Below are 18630 nucleotides of genomic sequence, written 5' to 3'. Positions count from 1 at the left end.
CCTGCGTTTGTTGCCCAGCTCTGCTATTTATTGGCTGTGTGACCTTGGGGAGTTCATTTAGACTTTCTGAGCAGCAGTTTTCTCATCTGACAAATGGAGATATCACCACACTGAGGCAGTTGAAAGGATTAAGAGAGATAATGCGAGTTCTTTGTAAATGATACACCAATAAGGTATTATGTTTCCATGCTGCTCTAAGTGTAATAAATACTGAAAGCATCTGAAGGTGTGGATGAGTCATGCTGGTTTTTAGAATTTCAGAATGATGTCTTGGAATAATAGGGAAGAGGTAAAACTCAGCAGGTGTTTGTTTACTCTAGTTGCTAAAAGCAGAGCTTGCTTCACAGCTGTTTGAGACTTTCTTTCTGCTAGGATTTGAGTAGTATGATATGATTCTCTGGCCCAGGGCAGGACCCATCTGCCCCACTGTTGTAGGGTCATGGTTTCCATATAGGGCCTTTATGGAAATCCTCAATGGTGTTTTTATGGTATAGTCATGATGGTGGTAGTTTAGTCGTTAAGTCATGTCCAACTCTTGTGACCTCATGGACTGTAGCCTGCCAAGCTCCTCTGTCCATGGGAGTTCCCAGGCAAGAATACTAGAGTGGGTTGCCATTTCCTTCTCCAGGGGATCTTCCCAACCCAGGGATCAAACTCAGGTTTCCTGCATTGCAGGGAGATCTTTATGGACTGATCCACCAGGGAAGCCCTGTTTCTATGGTATTTCCATAAGCAGAATTTCTAGTCTGTATGTATACACACACACACATAACTGAATCACCAGAAACTAATACAACATTGCAAATCAACTATACATCAATAAAAATTAAAAACTAATAAAAAATTAGTTCCAGTCTGTTGCCTCAGGTGTGTTCATTTGACTCCTGAAAACATCTATTTGTAAATATTTTCTCATACTTGTATAATGGGTTCCACACAACCTTTTCTGTAATTCCAAAATCCACAATGCTCTGAAAACCAAAAATTTTGTTTCTAAACTCATTTGGTGGCATACCTGGCTTGACTTGCCTCCACTTTGCGGCAAAGCCAGAGGTAAACCTGTGCATGGTCTTTACTCAGCCTAGTATTGAGAGTCATGCATTTTACGGCAGAAACATGCTTGTGCTTATTATGGGCCTGAGACCTGGATATACATATCAAACAATGGAGTTTTCAACATTCTGTGGTTGCTAATAGAAAAATCTGGGTGATGTGTCTTTTTACTCTGAATATCATTTGGTTAGTGTCCTAGAATGCTCCAGTACTTTGGCCATCTGATGCAAAGAGCTGACTCATTTGAAAAGACCCTGCTGAGAAAGATTGAGGGCAGAAGGAGAAGGGGACGACAGAGGATGAGATGATTGGATGGCATCACCAGTTCAAAGGACATGAGTTTGGGTAAACTCCCGGAGTTGGTGATGGACAGGGAGGCCTGGCATGCTGCAGTTCATGGGGTCGCAAAGAGTCTGACATGACTGAACGACTGAACTGAAGTGAACTGAGTGTCCTAGAGTGCTTAGCATTAGTGAGAATCATGATAGATATGTGAATTGGATATTTCAGAAGAGAAAAATGTTACAGCAAAATGAACAAGTAGGATCTCTACCAACCAATTTCATACATGCATTCTGATGCATGTGTTTTTTGAAATTGTATGATTAATTATGCATACTTGGTGTATATACTTAATTATATATATTTAATTAAACATGATACTTCCTTATCATAAAATCCTTAAAAATCCGATCGTCTCATAGTTCCATGAGTAGAAATACTTAGCAGATTTGTTTGTGAGAACAGAATATTTTCTAGATCTGCTAACCTGACCTCATATACCTTTTATAAGAGAGACAAAATAACCACTGCCTTTTTTATTGCTTAGGTTAACCTAGCATTTCATTACATTGTGTTCATTCATTATTATAGAAGGGCTTATTTATGGAGAAATTATTTGCAGAGGTAACTCACCGTATCACCTTTATAATCTGGTCACTACTGGCCCAGAGCTGCTGAGAGACAGTAGTCCCCATGACCTCAGAGCATCTTGTGGGTACAGGAGGTAAGTACTGGGCTAGACATTTGCAATGTGGCTTTTTAATTTCATTGAAGTTTTGTGAATTCCTGATTGGATTCCCCTGTATATGCCTTAGTGAAGCCTAGCATGCAAATAACTCGTGTTTAATTTTAAATCTTTGTCCTATACATTTTTCTAAACAGCAAGAGCTGTGCAGGACAGAAAACCTAGCCTGAAGGTAACGTAAGAGGGTACAAATATCCTCCCTTCACACACTGACCGCTGCTGCTTCAGATGGGAAGACAGAGCTGAAATGCAGTGTGATCTTTGATGAAGAATACCTTGGGGTGAGAGTTAGATGAGAGATGCGCCTTGAAACGAAGTCTGGATGCACTGGAAAGTCTTTGGAAATGAAGTAAAAGACGTGGAATTCAAATATTGGCTCTGTTGATTTTGTAGCTCAGTATCCTCTGATTTGCCTCTTAACTTCTCTAAATCACAGTTTACTCTCCTCCAAAATTAAAACTTCCTTTGTGGCTCAGCGGGTAAAGAATCTTCCTGCACTGTGGGAGACCTGAGTTCGATCCCTGGGTGGGGAAGAGCCTCTGGAGAAGGGAAAGGCTTCCCACTCCAGTATTCTGACCGGGAGAATTTCATGGACTGTGTAGTCCATGGGGTCGCAAAGAGTTGGACATGACTGAGCGACTTATCACTTTCACCTCTCACAAAATTAAAACATTGCCATCTATTTTGCATGGTTGTGTGAAAATTATATTAGATGCCCCACGAAAGCATCTAGCAGATCATCAATTAACTGAGCTACTTTGGTTAATATGTTTTTAGGGCTTACGAGGTGTTAAATTCTGGGCTTTTTCCTCTCAGAGTTGGACAGAACATGAGGCAGATGACAGGAAAGAAACTGGAAGTATGGGAAATAAAATGAACATGGAAATTGGTCAGGTAATTGGTCATGGAAATTCTCAGTTAATCTGAGTGGGAACGCTACTGTCTCTATAAAAAAAATAGTCCCAAACTGGGAAAACTGCCTTTGATGTTGCCAAAGGCATAAACAATACAGGAGTGATGGAAGGAAGGAATCAGGTCCAAGGACTTTTCTGGAAGAGAGGAGTTCTGAGCTGAATGTGGAAGAAGGAAGTGGATTGACTGTGGGGAGGAGGGGTTAGGATACTAAGCTGTAAGTGGGGAAGGAAGGACCTCAGTAAATCCCTGAGGAATATGGACCAGGAAGCTGGGAAGCCATATTGGAGAGTACAAAGGTGTGAAAGAAAGAGTTGCAGCTACTGGTGGAAAAAGGTGAGTGGTTTGTATACTGAATATAATTGGAGCCTCTCTCCATACCCTCAGATGCCTCTGCCCATTGAATAAGAGATATTGGCTACACTGCTTCAATATGCTTTTGAAGGTTAAAAAAACCCCCAACAATTAAAAACAAGTATGATAAAGGTAATATTTGTAAAACATTTGAAAAAAATTGAACCAATATGACCCCAAAAAATGTATCTAATAATTTTGTGGCCCCAGAGGTAATCATAGCTAATATGTTAATGTATTTTCTTTCAGCTTTTAAACACATGTATACCACTATTGTACACATTTTGTATTCTGCTTCCCCCCTCAAATTTGCTTATTTTCCCATGTAAATGTCATTAAACACTCTTTTAAACATGTTTTTATAACTATTCCTTTGAACAAATAACATTCTAATTTATTGAATCAACATTCTGTGATTTGGACATTAAATTAAAGTTATTTCCTTTCTGGGCTAGCATCAGCAGTGTGGTGATAAATATCACCAAGATAAATTTCAATTTCATAGAATCTTAGACTCCTCTTTTCTGGGGGGTGGGGGATTCCGTCCTTCCACCTTCCTCAATTCAGTGTAGTGAAGGACTCAGGACCTCAGGGAAACAAAGACAAGTTTCCAGAGTGAGAGATTAGGGAATTCCCTGGTGCTCTCATTGTCTAGTTCCTGGGCTCAATCCCCAGTCAGAGAACTATGATCCCACAAGCTGTACATTCGTCAAAAAGAAAAGAAAGACTAGATGAGGACCTTTTGGGCTTCTGGGAGAGTTCCTACTCAGATGCTCCCCTACAGGAAGGCCCTGCTGGCAATAGGGAAGGTGTCCTCTGGGCTCTCAACCTTGCCAGGACCAAGAAAGAGCATGACCAGACAGCTGACCTAGCCCATAGACACGGTAGAGTCAGGAAACACTTCTTTCAAAGCAGTCTAGGAAAATTCTCATCCATATGATTTTTTTTTTTTTTTTTTTTTTTGCTGCTGCCAATAACTTGACACCCACATTTTTGATTCTGCCTTGCTGATAAAAACAGCACATCTTTAGAGGAGGGATCGCTATCATTTTGAGAGGTTAGAAATCCTGCCCTTTTTGTAGCTCAGCAGATCTCAACCACTCCCTAAAGGACAGTTTGAAAATTTGTGGGCTTTCTTTTTGTAAGTGATGGAGGGGGTCACCAAGGGCCCTAATGGGGAATAAGACATCCTTCAAAGTATAGCCTGCAGAGTGAAGAGCTGTCCTTCCTCCAGATTCTCAAGTATCCCCTAGGACCTTCATGTAGGTGATAACTTGTATTTAATTATCTGAACCTAGAATTTAATACAGTTAAAAAAGCGGCTTTAATATACAATGAACTTTCTAGGAATGCAATTACAGTTCTGTGTGAATTCAGGGAAGACTGACTTTGCTACCAAGACTTGTTCAACATTTTGTTAAGTCACTTCATTGATGGCAACACGCTGGAGGTAGTTGAGTCACCAACTCAGCACCTGTATCAACCGGCGTTTGTAGCAGTTCCAGCCCTGTGATTCTATGGATAAGTGCTAGCATCTGCCTACTTCGTCATGACTTCAACACTCACACGTTAAAATACTGTTTATGTTTTTTTACTACAAATTACTTTTTTTTTTCTTTCTTATGCTACAGTCAGGGAAGCATTTTTTTTTTAAAGTTCTGTGTGTAGGTAGGTTATTTCCTTTATGAGTTTCAATTCAGCACAGTAAAGGACTCATGACAAGATGTTTGAAGGGTTGAAGGTTTTAGAACTTCAGTTCTAATCAGTCTCATAGTATTTAGCTTTCCCCCACCCCTTCCCAGGACAAGCCAGAAAGAAATCCACCCCCCCCCCCCCCCCCGCCCACAAAAGAGCCTTCTGTCTCCTGTGGCAGCCCAAACCCATCCCCATGAACCATACACACACGTGTGCGTGCACACACGCACATTTCTTCCTCCACCAGAAAGACAATAGCTTGGAGCCTCTGGAACTGTCAAAAGGCCTGCACTTGCCCCGCTGTCTCTAGAGCGCCCAGTTCTTCCTTAGTCAAGAAATATTGATTGCTAGGCCCTGCTGGAGCGGAGATAATGCTGGCTTCTGCCCACTTGGAGGTTCTTTATTCTCCGGTCTTTTTTCTTTTTCCCCCCTCCTACTTCAATTTCTCTCCTTGACGTTACCCTCCCCGTCTTTTCCTTCCAGTCCTCCCTCTGCTTTCCCTCCCCAGGCAGGCGAGTAGCCTCGCTGCTGGACCCGCGGAGCCGCTCTGGTCTCCAGCTCGTCTTCTCCATCCAACAACTCCTGTCGCGCTGAGGTGGCTCCCGGCCTTCACCCCCTCCCCTCCCTGCCCCTGCGCTATCTGACCCTGGTTTCTCCTTTCTCTCCCACCCGTCTCGTCCTGCCCCTGGTCGTCGGCTTCAGCCTCTCCCGTCTCACCCCGGCCAGGGCTGCTTCCCTTTGTGCAGCCGTCTTTCTCCACCTGCATCTCAGGCTCCCTGTCTCAGCGCCAGCTCCTCGGCCTTTGGGTCGGGCCCCCTCGCCGCCGCCCCAGCTCCCAGTGGTTTGGCCCGCGGGTCCCCCCGCGCGTGTGTGCGGGTGCACCGGAGCCCCTCTCCCTTAGCTCCGAACCCTGCTCGCCCGCCGCCCGCCCCCCAGCGCTGTGGGCGGTCCAGGGCGGGGCCGGGATCCGGGGCGGCTCCCGGGGTTTGGGTTGTGGGAGGTGCCCTCTCCCCAGTCTCCCCCCCTTCCCCCCGCCCTGTCTCCTCCCGCACCCTCCTTCTTCCCTCCGCCCGGGAGCTTTCCCGGTCCCCGGCGCCGCCTCCTTCCCTCCCGGCTCCCCGCTCCCGCGGCCGCCGCCGCCCCGGGGAAGGAGAGACGGGGGTGGGGTTTGGGGGAGGTGAGACCGAAGGGAGAGACCCTGGCCGGGCTGGAGAGCGGATTCGCCGGGAGGAGGGTCGGGAGGAGGGGAAGGTGGAGCAAGGGAGGAGGGGGGAGCCGGGAGGAGCGGCCGGGCCTGGGGCCTTGAGGCCCGGGAGAGCCGGGGAGCCGGGCCGGCGCGCCGAGGTAAGAGCCAGGGCCCGGGGGAGGCCGGGCTTGGAGAGGGGAGTGCGGGGAAGGAAGCCGGGGGCCGGGGGGCCGGAGGAGAGGAGGAGCGGCGGGGAAGGGAGCCGGGAGCCGCGAGGCGGTCGATCCCGGGAGCGCGGGGCAGCCGGGCTCGGGCGAGCCGCCGGGGCCCGGGGAGAGGAGGAGTCCCGGGAGGGTGGGGGTGCCGAGGGAGGCAGGAGGAGGGTGGGGACAGGCTCTCTCTCCTCCTTTCCCCCCACCCCGCGCCGGGCTCCGCCCCCGCCTCCTCCGCGGGGCGCTCTCCCGGTCCCCGGGCTGAGCCTGGTCGGAGCCCGCGAGGCGACCGGAGGGAGGCCAGGCCGCCTCCCGGGTCCGATCCTCACGGCCGCCTCTCACTCAGATGCTGCTGTTGCTGCTGCTGGCGCCGCTCTTTCTCCGCCCCCCGGGCGCGGGCGGGGCGCAGACCCCCAACGCCACCTCTGAAGGTGCACCCTTCTCCGGCGACCTCGGGCACCCCGCCACCCCACTCCCCCTTTCCTTGCATCCCCCTACTCTCCCGTCAGCCCTACACGGCATCGGGGCCTGGCAACCCCGTCTGCTCAGCCCCACTTTACTACTCCTGACCTCCTTTCCATCACCCTTCATTATTACCCAGCACCCCCCTTCTCTGCCCCCTATTACTACACTAGGCCACCTTTTGTGACCCGCATTGTTTCCCCGCCCCCCACCCCCCTTTCCCGGGCCCACATTGCTACCTCAGTTCCGCTTTTTCCTTGATCCTACATTGCTGCCCAGGTGGCCTTGGAAGACACCCCTCTCCTCTCATCCTCATTCAACCAGATTCTCCTTTAGTCTTTTCTTACCAAACTCATTTGCATATCATACCCTTTCGTGATTTCTTACTTTTCTCCATTACCCCAACCAGCATCCTTCCCTTCCCACTTGTGGGCTCCCCAATTAGCCTTAGCCCTGGCCCATTCCGCTGTGCCCTTTAACCCAGGGCTCCCTACTCCTCCCCTCTCCCACCCTCCAGCACCTCACCCCAGCACCTGTCCTCCACCTGCCCCCTAGACCCCGCCCTACTCACCCCTGCCTCCCACTGCTGACTCTGCCTTTTCCTCCCCCCGCCCCCCCCGCCCCCCGCCCCACCATCCTTCTCTTTCCCCCTCCCTGTGGACTCACCCCCCAGGTTGCCAGATCATACACCCGCCCTGGGAAGGGGGCATCAGGTACAGGGGCCTGACTCGGGACCAGGTGAAGGCCATCAACTTCCTGCCCGTGGACTATGAGATTGAGTATGTGTGCCGGGGGGAGCGCGAGGTGGTGGGGCCCAAGGTGCGCAAGTGCCTGGCCAACGGCTCCTGGACAGATATGGACACACCCAGCCGCTGTGGTGAGTAGCTTCCCAAAGCCCCTCCCCTTTTCGAGCCAATTCTTCCTGCCTCAAACTTGGCATCATTGCTGGCAAGTCAGCACTTTAAATCCAGTGTAACTAAATTCACAAGTACATTTATGGAATGACTACTATGTAAGAGGGACTTTGCTGTGTGCAATTGCAGGCAGTAAAGTTAGCAGCCTGCAGGTTTCATTTCATCCTCCCGTCATTAGGCCACTGACCATTTGAGGAAATATCTTGTGAGTTAGTATCTTTGAGGATTACCAGTGGCAGTTTATGCAAAAACATTCTAAAATGATTTCATCCCATTTGGGAATACCTGTCTCCAGTGGAGAGACCAGTACCACCGCCCCCCCCCCCCAATTAAAACCCAGTTTAACAGGAGTATAAAGCCAACTATAATAAGGCAAATCTGATTGTGCATCTAAAGTTACATACATCTACACATCTCAAAGCCAGACAACCGCCCACTTTGAAGAGATCCCATTTTATGTGCTTATAGCTCCATCTTGGGTTCCTATGATGGAAATGCTGTTTCTTTCTTTTCTGAATGTAGATACTTACAGGATTAAGGGAGGACTGGAAACTAGAGAAGCTATCTTTTTAATACCTGATTTCCCGCAGAGTAGGATGCTTGTGGACTCAAACTCAAAGCTGAGCCCCCTCCCTCTCTCTAAGGGGAAGGAGCCTTGTCCAACTCGCCTCTCTTTATTTTCCTGTCTCCACAGTCCGAATCTGCTCCAAGTCTTATTTGACCCTGGAAAATGGGAAGGTTTTCCTGACGGGTGGGGACCTCCCAGCTCTGGACGGAGCCCGGGTGGATTTCCGATGTGACCCCGACTTTCATCTGGTGGGCAGCTCCCGGAGCATCTGTAGTCAGGGCCAGTGGAGCACCCCCAAGCCCCACTGCCAGGGTGAGGGGAACAGCTGCCTGCATGCAGCGGATGAGGACGCTTGTCAGAGGATGGGAGCGGGGTGGGAATGGATGGTGGGGAAAACAGGGTGCTTTGGGGAGGCAGAGGTGAACGCTCCACTCTTTCCTCCATCCAGTTGCCTCAGACTTCCTCCTGAAGTTCCCCATTTCCACTTTATGCTGAGGGCTTCCTTCCTTTACCTTTCTCTTGTTAATATCTTCCCCATGCTTTCAACCCTTGGGTCTCACATTTTCTTCTTTCCTTTATGAATCTCACCCTCCATCACCCTTCTTAAGATTCAAATACTACAGTTTCCCCCAGCCTCAGTCCCTTTCTGTAAACTTAACATTTCCTATGCATGATCCTCTTCTAGAATTGATCTCTCTCCATTCATTATATGCCTGAATTATTGTAAAGACTCAGCAATAAACCATATGTCATATTTAGAACAATTAATAAGATTGAAAAGAATATCCAGGGTGGCAAATTATCAGGGTAAAAGTCAAAAGACTTCAAAGTGGGGGCAGAATTGTCAGAACATTAAGAACAATCCAGAGATGGGGAAGGAAGAGGACAGTCTTTTTCTATACTTCCCAGACCTCCATCATTCCCCAAGGGAATCCGTCTTGTGTCCATCACCTGTTTCTCCATCTGGTTCTGCAAACTTCCCACTTTCCTGGGCTCCCAGATTCTCCCTCTGCAATCTTCTCTCCTGGGATGCAGGCATACCTTCCGCTTCCTCTACCTTTGTAGACCTTCTGCCTTTTGAGATGCTTGGACCTGGCTTTCCTCACTTAAATTATTCTGTTTGTGGTTTACCACTCCATTCTGGGAAGTGGGAGTCCCATCCAGGGATGAATTAACTATGACGCTAACGAAATTTAAGCTCCAGGGTTCCTTACTTACGCAGGCCTCTCCTTGTGCTCGAAGAGAAAAACGTAGAGGGTTTAATAATGTGTTCACGTGGTCACAGGGTTTTGTAAAAACTGCCAAAGTAAGATATTTTAACAGCAGTAGCTTCAAGTTAATCGCATTTGTAATTTTTTTTCTCTTAAAGAGAGATCCCCCAATTTTATAATACTTAGGCTCCACAAAACCAGGATCTGCCCATGTCTTAGCTGTTGGCACTCCTGTCTCATATTCTGTTGTCCTATGAAAAATAAAAGAAGAAAACCACAAATCCTGACCCACAGCCCCACTTGCTCTTATTCCCAGGCACCCTCCCCTCAGAAACGCAGGCTTCTGCTCCCCGCGGTCTTCGGCATGGACAGGTGTGGGAGGGGGCTGGGGATCAGGCCTGGGAAGCCGGGCGCCACTGGTAACTCTTCTCTGATCCCCGTCTTTCCTGCTGCCAGTGAATCGAACGCCACACTCAGGTGAGATCAGAAACCCTCATCGCGTGCACCGCAATCCTTTTACCCCTCACTCTTCACCCTCCACCTCCAGGGATTCTGCCCCTTAGGTTGTGGGTTCTCATCCTGCCCATTCCTCCCCCACCTTCCCCTACTCACCCCAGTCCCCAGTACGCGGCCGGCCCTTTCTTTCCCTACCTGTTTCCAGCCTCCAGTCTCGGTTTTCTGCGAGGCTGCGGTCCCTCCCATCTCCCTGCCTGGCTGCACCCCCCCTCGGCTCCGCCTCCTCCAGACTCCGCGTCTGCCAAATGGCAGAGCCCCAGCAGGGGGCGGCAGAGTGCTGGGAGACCCGGAGCCTCCACCTCGCCTGCCCCGGTGGGGTTCTTTCCGACCTTCTCTGGAACCTTTCCTGCCTGCCCCCTTCCTAGGATTTCACCTGCTGACCCCATCAGCCCGGCCCACCCATCTCACCCACTGCCAGGCCTCACCCTCCCTTGCCTTCAGCGCCTCCCCACATCCTTCCCTTCCCTACGCCCTTTCCCTTCTCTTTCATCTCAGTTCCTTCTCCCACCACCCTTTCTCGGTCCAGACTCTGTCCACCCAGCTCCATGTTCCCTTGCTCTGTCCCCATCATCCGCACCCCCCACCTCCACGCCCTTTACCCCAGCCTTCCCCTCCCAGCTCTCCCTTTCTCTCCAAAACCGTTCCCATCGCCCTCTCGCCCACCCCTCAGCCCTTCACCCCGTCTATGCACGCCCCCATTAAGACGCTCAGGCGCCAGCCCCTTTTCTCTCGCGTCCCTCTGTCGTCCTCGCGTCTCCATCCCTCGCCCCTCAGAGCTTCGGCCTCCCGCGGTTCCCTCCGCCCACCCTGCCCTCCGGGCACACCCCTTCCCCTCTTTCCTCCCCCGCGAACGTCCCCTCAGGTTGGGACCCTCCCCTTCCCCGTCGGTCCCCGTCAGGCTGGGGGTCGCGGCCGCCCTCCCCTCCCCTCCGCCCATTCTGAAGTGCGCTCAGCCGCTCTCGCCTGCGTCCCCGCCCCCTCCCTCCCTCCCCAAGCCGGCCCCCGCCCCCTCCCCGCCGCCGCGCGCCGCCCGTGACGTCAGAGCCCCCTCCCAGCCCTGCCTCTCCCTCCTCCTCCTCCCCTCGGTCGGTCAGTCAGTCCGCGAGGAGAGTCCGCGGTGGCGGCGGCGGTGGCGGGAGCCAGAGCCGTGGGGGCCGTAGGAAGCCAGCCTTCCCTGCTTTCCCGAGACCCTATCTCCCTCCTCCGCACAGAACCAGGGATGGAGGCGCCTCCCCGAGAGCCCCTCAGCAGCCCTCCCCAGGAAAAGTGTCCCCCCTGAGCTCGTCCCCCTCCGCAAGCAGCTCCCACCCCCCTGCCCGCCCCCTGCCATGGGTCCGGGGGCCCCCTCTCCCGGGGTGGGGTGGCCACTGCTGCTCCTGGTGGTGCTGGCGGCGGGGGTGACTCCGGTGCGGCCTCCCACTCCCCTCATCTCCCGCGGCCTCACCCGCGGGTCCCCCCGCACCCCTCCTCAGAACGGCGCGCTGTGTACATCGGGGCGCTGTTTCCCATGAGCGGGGGCTGGCCGGGGGGCCAGGCCTGCCAGCCCGCGGTGGAGATGGCGCTGGAGGACGTGAATAGCCGCAGGGACATCCTGCCGGACTATGAGCTCAAGCTCATCCACCACGACAGCAAGGTAGCCCCGGACAGGGGAGTGGGGGGTGGGGGGTGGGGGCTGGGGGAGCAGGGGACCTGCTGCACGTGCCTTAGTCTGAGTCGCTTCTGCGATTGCCAGGCAGACCCCTCCCATGTGTGACTAGCTGGAGATAGGCGGGGGATGTGGGAGCTTGGGGAGAGTGGCAGAGGCTGGAGCTTCAAGATGAGGGTCTAGAGGTTCGAGGTGGTTAATCACGCTGCAAGGCAGACCCTTCTGTTCTCTGAGACCCCTGGAAGTGCCCAGGTGGGGGGTAGCTGGAGAAACGGTGATGGCTTTTAGGGAACAAGCCGATCTGGTTCCTCCCGGGAGTAAACTAACCCTGGGTGGGTTGGGGGATGGAGGGAATGGAGCTGGATCAGGGGTTTACATTTACCATGGTAACAAGGTAAATCTTGGCAGCAGGTTGGAGCGGAAGGAATAGGGACCCAATCAGGAAAATGTTGAGGGACTTGAGTGCTCTAGTTTATTTATCACAACAAACAGCACGGAAGCTTGGGTCCTCACCTGACTCTTTCTCATCCCTTCATCTGCAACCCTGTTGTGGATTCCTGGATCGTGGAATTGTTTTGTGGTCCACTGTAGGCGGGAAGGCTGATGGTCAAGAGATGGGCAGAGGCGCTAGGAAAATGAAGGGGATTAGAGGTCTACACAGGAGCCCCCCACAAGAGCATGGGGGTGGCAAGAAGTCAGAATGCAGAGAAGAGAAAGAACAGGAAAGAATGGCAGTGGGGGAGGGGGGCCAGCAAGAGGAGTGGTGACTGCGTGAGACCCTGGGGTGTCTTGTGGAGCTTGGCTCTTGAGTTTGTCTTCCCTGCAGCATTGTGGCCTTTTAAGATGTGAGAAGGGAGATGGAATGTAGGGTTAGGGAGAGGGGGAAGTGGGAGAGGGGGAAAGGCCCAGGGGTAGTAGGGGATAGTTCTGTAAGATTCCTTTCCCGGCCCAACCCCCCCACGAATCACTAGGAGTAAGGGGGAGGATGTGGCCCAGGCAAGCAAGGTGATTTGGGACCTCAAATCTATCATTTCTCCCAGAAGGCCCCAGAGACTTAAGGGTTTGGGGGAGAGTGAAAGAGCACAGGGGCGGGTGAGCACCTGGTGATCTTACACCTGGGGTGGACTGGGCATTTATAGTCATTCTTTGGAACAGCAGTATACACCTAGAAATACCTGTGTGAGGGAGGAGGGGGCAGAGGTGGAGCTGAAGATGGGATGCTTGAGTAGGAGAGGGTACAAGGACTCTTCTGGAACTTTGAATCACTTCTGACACTTGCACAGTGATTCTCAAACTTCAGTGTACCTAAGCCTCACCAGAGAAGTTTGTTAAGAATCCAGATCCTAACTCCTCGGTCAGGGATGAGTCCCAAGGGTCTGCATTTTCACCAATAAAAATCTTATGTGGCTAACCTCAGGATGCCTATAGGAAGGGTAGCAGGACACAGGAAAAGAACGAGTTAGTGTAGGAGAGGCAGGATGAGAAAGAGGGTCAGATCCCATGGAGGAGTCAGTTTAGAAGAGTGGTAATTGGCTGTGGGAGTGGGAATCTGGGGAGAGGGACAGGAGGGATGGGTGCAGGCTTTAGGATAAGGGATCGTAGGGAGCTAGGGGAGCCCTGGGTGTGAGCTCCAACTCATCCACCATGACAGGTGATTCCCTGGAGGTGTTGGGGAGCAGATGGGGACCTGAGAGAAGGGAGATGGAGGAGAAAATAGCAGAGGCGGCGAGGGGGAGATGAAAAGGCAGACAAACTGGAATGTGTCGTTTCCTGCCTGCAAATCTGGATCCTTGCTCCTTGGGAGAGAGAGGAAAGGAGAGAGAGGAAGACAGATCTGGTCTATTGGGGAGAGGGTGAGAATCATGTGGCCAAGGGAGTGTGCAGTGATGGAATAGAGTGTGGAAGGGGGAAGGAGTGCAAAAGAAGGTAGGGAAGGAAACAGGAAAGACATTAGGGTCCTGTACATTGCCCTGTTTGTCCATATCTTATGTGTTCTTCTTATATGGCCTCATGGTTCCTAGTAACCTCCCCTCAGACAAGAAAGGAAGGACCACTGAGGACCCTTGGGAGAAGCTGGGGGCAGGGATCTGGAGTGATAAATGCAGGAAGCTGGGACGTGAGGATGGTAAAGATACACAAAGATGTGCAAGTGGGAGGAATGCAGAACCTTCAAAACATGCAGTTGAGCAGGCACTGAGCGCTGCCCTTAGCAGGGGTAGGCCTGGGTGGGCAGCAGGGTGTTGGTTCTATGGGCCACCCTCCCCCTCACTCCCCCTTCTCCAGCTTCCCACCGTGTCCCAAATGTCAGGCCTCAGTGGGAAGTGAGCAGGCCCTAGGGGGCCTTCTTTCTTTCCTTCTACTTGCCCTGCCCTCCATCACCCTCCCCAGTCCACTGTGCCTCCTGTCTGTCCCCTCTGCCCTGGCTCCCCACTGGCTTCCATTTCTTCTCCCCTTCCTTTGGGGCTCCAGCAGCTTCTGAAATGTCATATTTCAGCAGGAGGGGAACAGGCAGTGGGAGCCCCACGGCTGGCTGTTCCTCCCCCCACTTCCCCTCCGCCCCTCGAGCTCTCTGCATTGTTTACTTTCCCAGCTCTGTCCCTCTCTTGCAGGAACCCCTGAAAGCATCTGGTTTCTCAGGCATCCCATTCTATTTATTCTCCCCAGCTCTTCCCTCATCCTTGTTTCTCCCCACCCCCTTCTGCCCCTGAGTGTCTTTTTTCCCAGTGCACCTGCCAAATGTCAGAGCCCAGCAGGAGGGCATGAATCCACTGAGCCAGGACCCCCTGGGGGTCTGTCCCTGTTCTCTCCTGTTTGTGTGTCTCTAGCCTTGAAAAGAGAAGAGGGAGGAAAAAAAAAAAAAACAAACTAGCAGGTGGGAGAGGGAGTTTGCAGAGGTGAGGGAGGACTTTTCATAATATGGCTTTCAAGAGGCTGTCTGGGGACTTGGGGAAAATTTATTCATATTCCTGCAGACTCTTTTCTCCTCACAGGTGTTTGGAGCATAGAAACCTAAGGAAAAAGGGAGGGAGGGGTCGTCGAGGGAAGGTGGGCTAGGGGGTGTCTGAGGATGCGCTGACAGGAGCGAAGGCAGTGTTTGCATGCACACTGGCAGAGGGCGTGCAGGAGAGGGTGTGGGTAAGGTGCCAGGTGGGAGGCAGAGAAGGGTGTTTCACGAATGAGGGGAAAGGAGACTCAGGAAAGAGAAGAAATGGGGATAATGAGGAAAGAGGTTGAGCAGGGGGATGGGTAACTAGGCAAGTGACTAGGTTGTTGGAGAAAAGAAGAGAGTAGGAGTTGCAGGGAGGGGAGGAGCCCTGGGGGAGCTTCCCATCACCCCCTCCATCCTCGCCCTTGTGCAGTGTGACCCAGGCCAAGCCACCAAGTACCTGTACGAGTTGCTCTACAACGATCCCATCAAGATCATCCTTATGCCTGGCTGCAGCTCTGTCTCCACGCTTGTGGCTGAGGCTGCCAGGATGTGGAACCTCATTGTGGTATGCGGGGCCCTGAGGGCCAGAAGGTGGGGCTGTCCCCTCTTGGGCCATTTACAAAAGAGGGGGGTGTATTGAAGGACCACAGTGGCCACGCTTCCAAGATCAGAGTTCTTTGGAGAACTGAGCTAGTTGGCCTACTAGCAGCAGTGGTCTGACAGGGCTGCAGCTGACCTGCTCACCATCAGAAGGAATGGAAGGCAGATGAATGAAAGGGTACCCTGAGGGAGGGGGCTTTTGAGAATCACTTTCCCTTGGGCAGATGTAGGGAGGCTTGGCGAGAGTGAGGGAGAGAAGCCCAGAGGCAGGGAAGGGTGGAAGGAGCTCTCTTAGTGAGGCTGCCAGGAACACACTGGGACAGAAGGCTGTCCCTCCTCTCGTAGCTTTCCTACGGCTCCAGCTCACCAGCTCTGTCGAACCGACAACGCTTTCCTACCTTCTTCCGAACTCACCCATCGGCTACACTCCACAATCCCACCCGGGTGAAACTCTTCGAGAAGTGGGGCTGGAAGAAGATCGCCACCATCCAGCAGACCACTGAAGTCTTCACCTCGGTGAGGATGGATGGGGTGATGGGGGCCTGGGCTCAAATCCCAGCCCAGAGGGATGCGACACGGGATTCCTTCTGAGGCGAAGACCTTGGTTCTTTATCAAGAGAGGACACATTCTGAGTGGGTTAAGTGCATGTTCTTCCTGTAACCAGAGGAGTAAACCAGCTGGGTTTTCAGGACCCTCTCCAACTTTTTGATTTTAGGTCTTTAATTTTTCCCTGCTTTGATGCTCTATCCCCCAGACAGATAGACTCCAAGCAACCCAGTTCTATTAAGTAGGTTCATTTTAAAGTTGAAATAAGATGAGGGAGAGAATATGAAACTAGAACCTGGGGAGGTAGTAGATTCCAGAGGCACTCCAGGGGAGGTGGTGGGCGTGTGTGATGAGAAGAGAGGGAACAGAGAGAGAGCCGGGGGGAGGGAGAGAAGAGAGAGGCAGACAGACGCGGGCATGCACATGGCTGGTGATTGACGCGGAGGTGAGATGTGCAAGGAGAGGTGGAGGGGGAAAAGGGAGACTTGAGGGGGGTAGAAAGGAAATACCTGGCTCTTTACCCGAAGAAGACAGTCTGCTCCCTCTCTTTAATTCTATTCTTTGGGTCCTCTATTCACTCTCGTGTTTGGTGACTCTTTAATCCTCCCCCAATCTTCTCAGTGACTCAGGACATTCTCTGATCCTTTTGTCTATCTGCCCACTTGCCTCTTGAGGTTGACATCATCCTGCCTAGACCAGACCCTGCCTTGTCTTTTCCTGGTTCTATTTTCCTTTCCCCAATTTTTGCTGTCAGGCAGGGGTGAGGTGATGGGGTGACTTCCCTGGACTCAGAGCCTCAGGAGGGATTCACCAAGCACCTTCCCAGTAGGAAGCCATGTCCTAAAACCTCAGAAGCTCTCCTTCAAACTCTTCCCACAGGGGACAGAGCTGTTGGTTCAGGACCGCTCTTCCTTTGTTCTGAGTCTGTGTTCCCCAGGTGACACCTCCAGGATTTACTCCATTGTGCACCCTGTGCTTTCTCTGTTTGTTCCTCATCCCCTCCCAAGACTCTGGACGACCTGGAGGAGCGGGTTAAGGAGGCTGGAATTGAGATTACCTTTCGTCAGAGTTTCTTCTCGGATCCAGCTGTGCCCGTCAAAAACCTTAAGGTGGGCTGGTGGAGGCTGGTGGGCCCAGCCTGTAAGGGTCTGGGTGGGGGGAATAGTGGTGGGTGGGAAAAGAGGCAGACAGAGATGGGTTGGATTTTTTTTTTTTTTTGGTATTGAAATATAATTGACACACAATGTTGTATAAATTTAAGAAGTGCCGTGTGTTGATTTGATACATTAATCTATTGCAATTTGATTACCATCATAGCGTTAGCTAACACCTGCATCAAGTCACATAATTTTGATTCTTTGAGGCAGAAGCATCTCCTGGGGAAGGTTAGCTTCATCCTGTAGTTGACATTTATCCACTACTCATCGAACAGAACCCTGCACTGAGTGCCTTGGGACAGGAAGTCAAAGCTGTGAAACTGCTTGCCTTGGCCCCTTCCTGCATCCCTCAGGAGCTCTGTTCTCTCTCCATTCCATAGCGCCAGGATGCCCGGATCATCGTGGGACTTTTCTACGAGACTGAAGCCCGGAAAGTTTTTTGTGAGGTGGAGTTGGAATCTGAGAAAGGAGGGGCACTGGGTGGGCTCTTTGCCTTGGGTGTCTCTTGGGCTCTCCTCTTTGCCTCTCTGAGCAAATGATTGAAGGATAGGATTAGTATGAAATTCCTGTCTGTTGGCTCTGACTCCACATCTTGGCCTCTCCCACACGTGACACTCTCTCCAGGTCTCATTTTCCTATCACTTTGTGTTTCCAGAGGAGCCGGAAGAATCTCATCTTTCCTGTCTGGCTGGAAATGGCCACTCAGAAATAGAGACTGGGAGACACTTAGAAGGAGAAGTAGTTGAACTTTCCCTATTACCCCTAGACTTGTAGATTTGTCTTTTCAATGCTCTGCTTTTCTCTGAATCCGAAGAGGCTGAATAGTGTCATGTCAGATAAGACAAAGAAACGAAACGAAGACCCAGCCCCACTCCTCCTCTGCACTCAGGTGTACAAGGAGCGGCTCTTTGGGAAGAAGTACGTCTGGTTCCTCATCGGGTGGTATGCTGACAATTGGTTCAAGATCTATGACCCGTCCATCAACTGCACAGTTGACGAGATGACCGAGGCGGTGGAGGGCCACATCACCACTGAGATCGTCATGTTGAACCCGGCCAACACTCGCAGCATTTCCAACATGGTGAGTGTGTGAGGACTTAGAAGGTGGCCTCTGGGCAGGAGGAAGGGACTGAGGGAATCTCTTAGGTGGGGAGCAGGGATGGGGCTTGGAGGTTTAGGAGGGCAAGGGGCCTCTGCTCACCCTCAACTTGTGCATCATGTTTCCTATGGATTCCATCTCTGCTGTGACTTCCTTGGGCAGGAAAGAGGGACTGAAGAGAGTGGTACATTCAGTGGGCCCCTGATGAAGTGCAGGGCTGTTACCATGGAAACAAGGAGCAGTTGGCAAGAAGTCAAATGAGGGAGAGGTATTAATGACAATATAGATGCTGCATCTGCCAGCACACCTTTATAGGAGCGCTGTTCTGGGCCAAAATTCATTTCATTTTCTTGGTGACTTCAGAGTACTTTAGAGTTGCTTAGTATTCACTCTTGATTGATACTCAATTAGCTTGGCTCCTGATGCTTTTTAAAAAATGATTTTCTTTTAGAATTTTAAATGCAGAAGGGATTTTTGAAATCAGTTAGCCACAGATAGCTGGTTATTGACGGACCTTGGGCTAAAAGACACACTGGTTGATGT

The 18630-nt window shown here is 51.7% G+C and overlaps 1 protein-coding gene across 3 annotated transcripts in view; it reads left to right on the top strand.

Annotated features, from left to right (window-relative positions):
- GABBR1 (gamma-aminobutyric acid type B receptor subunit 1) overlaps positions 6115-18630 on the top strand; it is a 30175-nt gene continuing 17659 nt past the window's right edge. For 2 of the 3 annotated variants that reach the window (XM_018038810.1, XM_018038811.1), the window contains exons 1-11: positions 6115-6385; positions 6786-6870; positions 7575-7778; positions 8510-8695; positions 10051-10071; positions 11583-11743; positions 15115-15249; positions 15630-15800; positions 16839-16940; positions 17369-17434; positions 17878-18069. In XM_018038810.1, coding sequence (XP_017894299.1) covers positions 6786-6870; positions 7575-7778; positions 8510-8695; positions 10051-10071; positions 11583-11743; positions 15115-15249; positions 15630-15800; positions 16839-16940; positions 17369-17434; positions 17878-18069 — 1323 coding nt within the window. In that variant the 5' untranslated portion in view covers positions 6115-6385. The remainder of the gene's footprint in view (positions 6386-6785; positions 6871-7574; positions 7779-8509; positions 8696-10050; positions 10072-11582; positions 11744-15114; positions 15250-15629; positions 15801-16838; positions 16941-17368; positions 17435-17877; positions 18070-18630) is intronic. The other variant, XM_018038812.1, reaches the window with a different exon arrangement.

This window comes from Capra hircus, chromosome 23 (assembly GCF_001704415.2).
Source record: "Capra hircus breed San Clemente chromosome 23, ASM170441v1, whole genome shotgun sequence".
NCBI classification, from domain to species: Eukaryota; Metazoa; Chordata; class Mammalia; order Artiodactyla; family Bovidae; genus Capra; species Capra hircus.
This window is presented reverse-complemented; position numbering and strand designations above follow the sequence as displayed.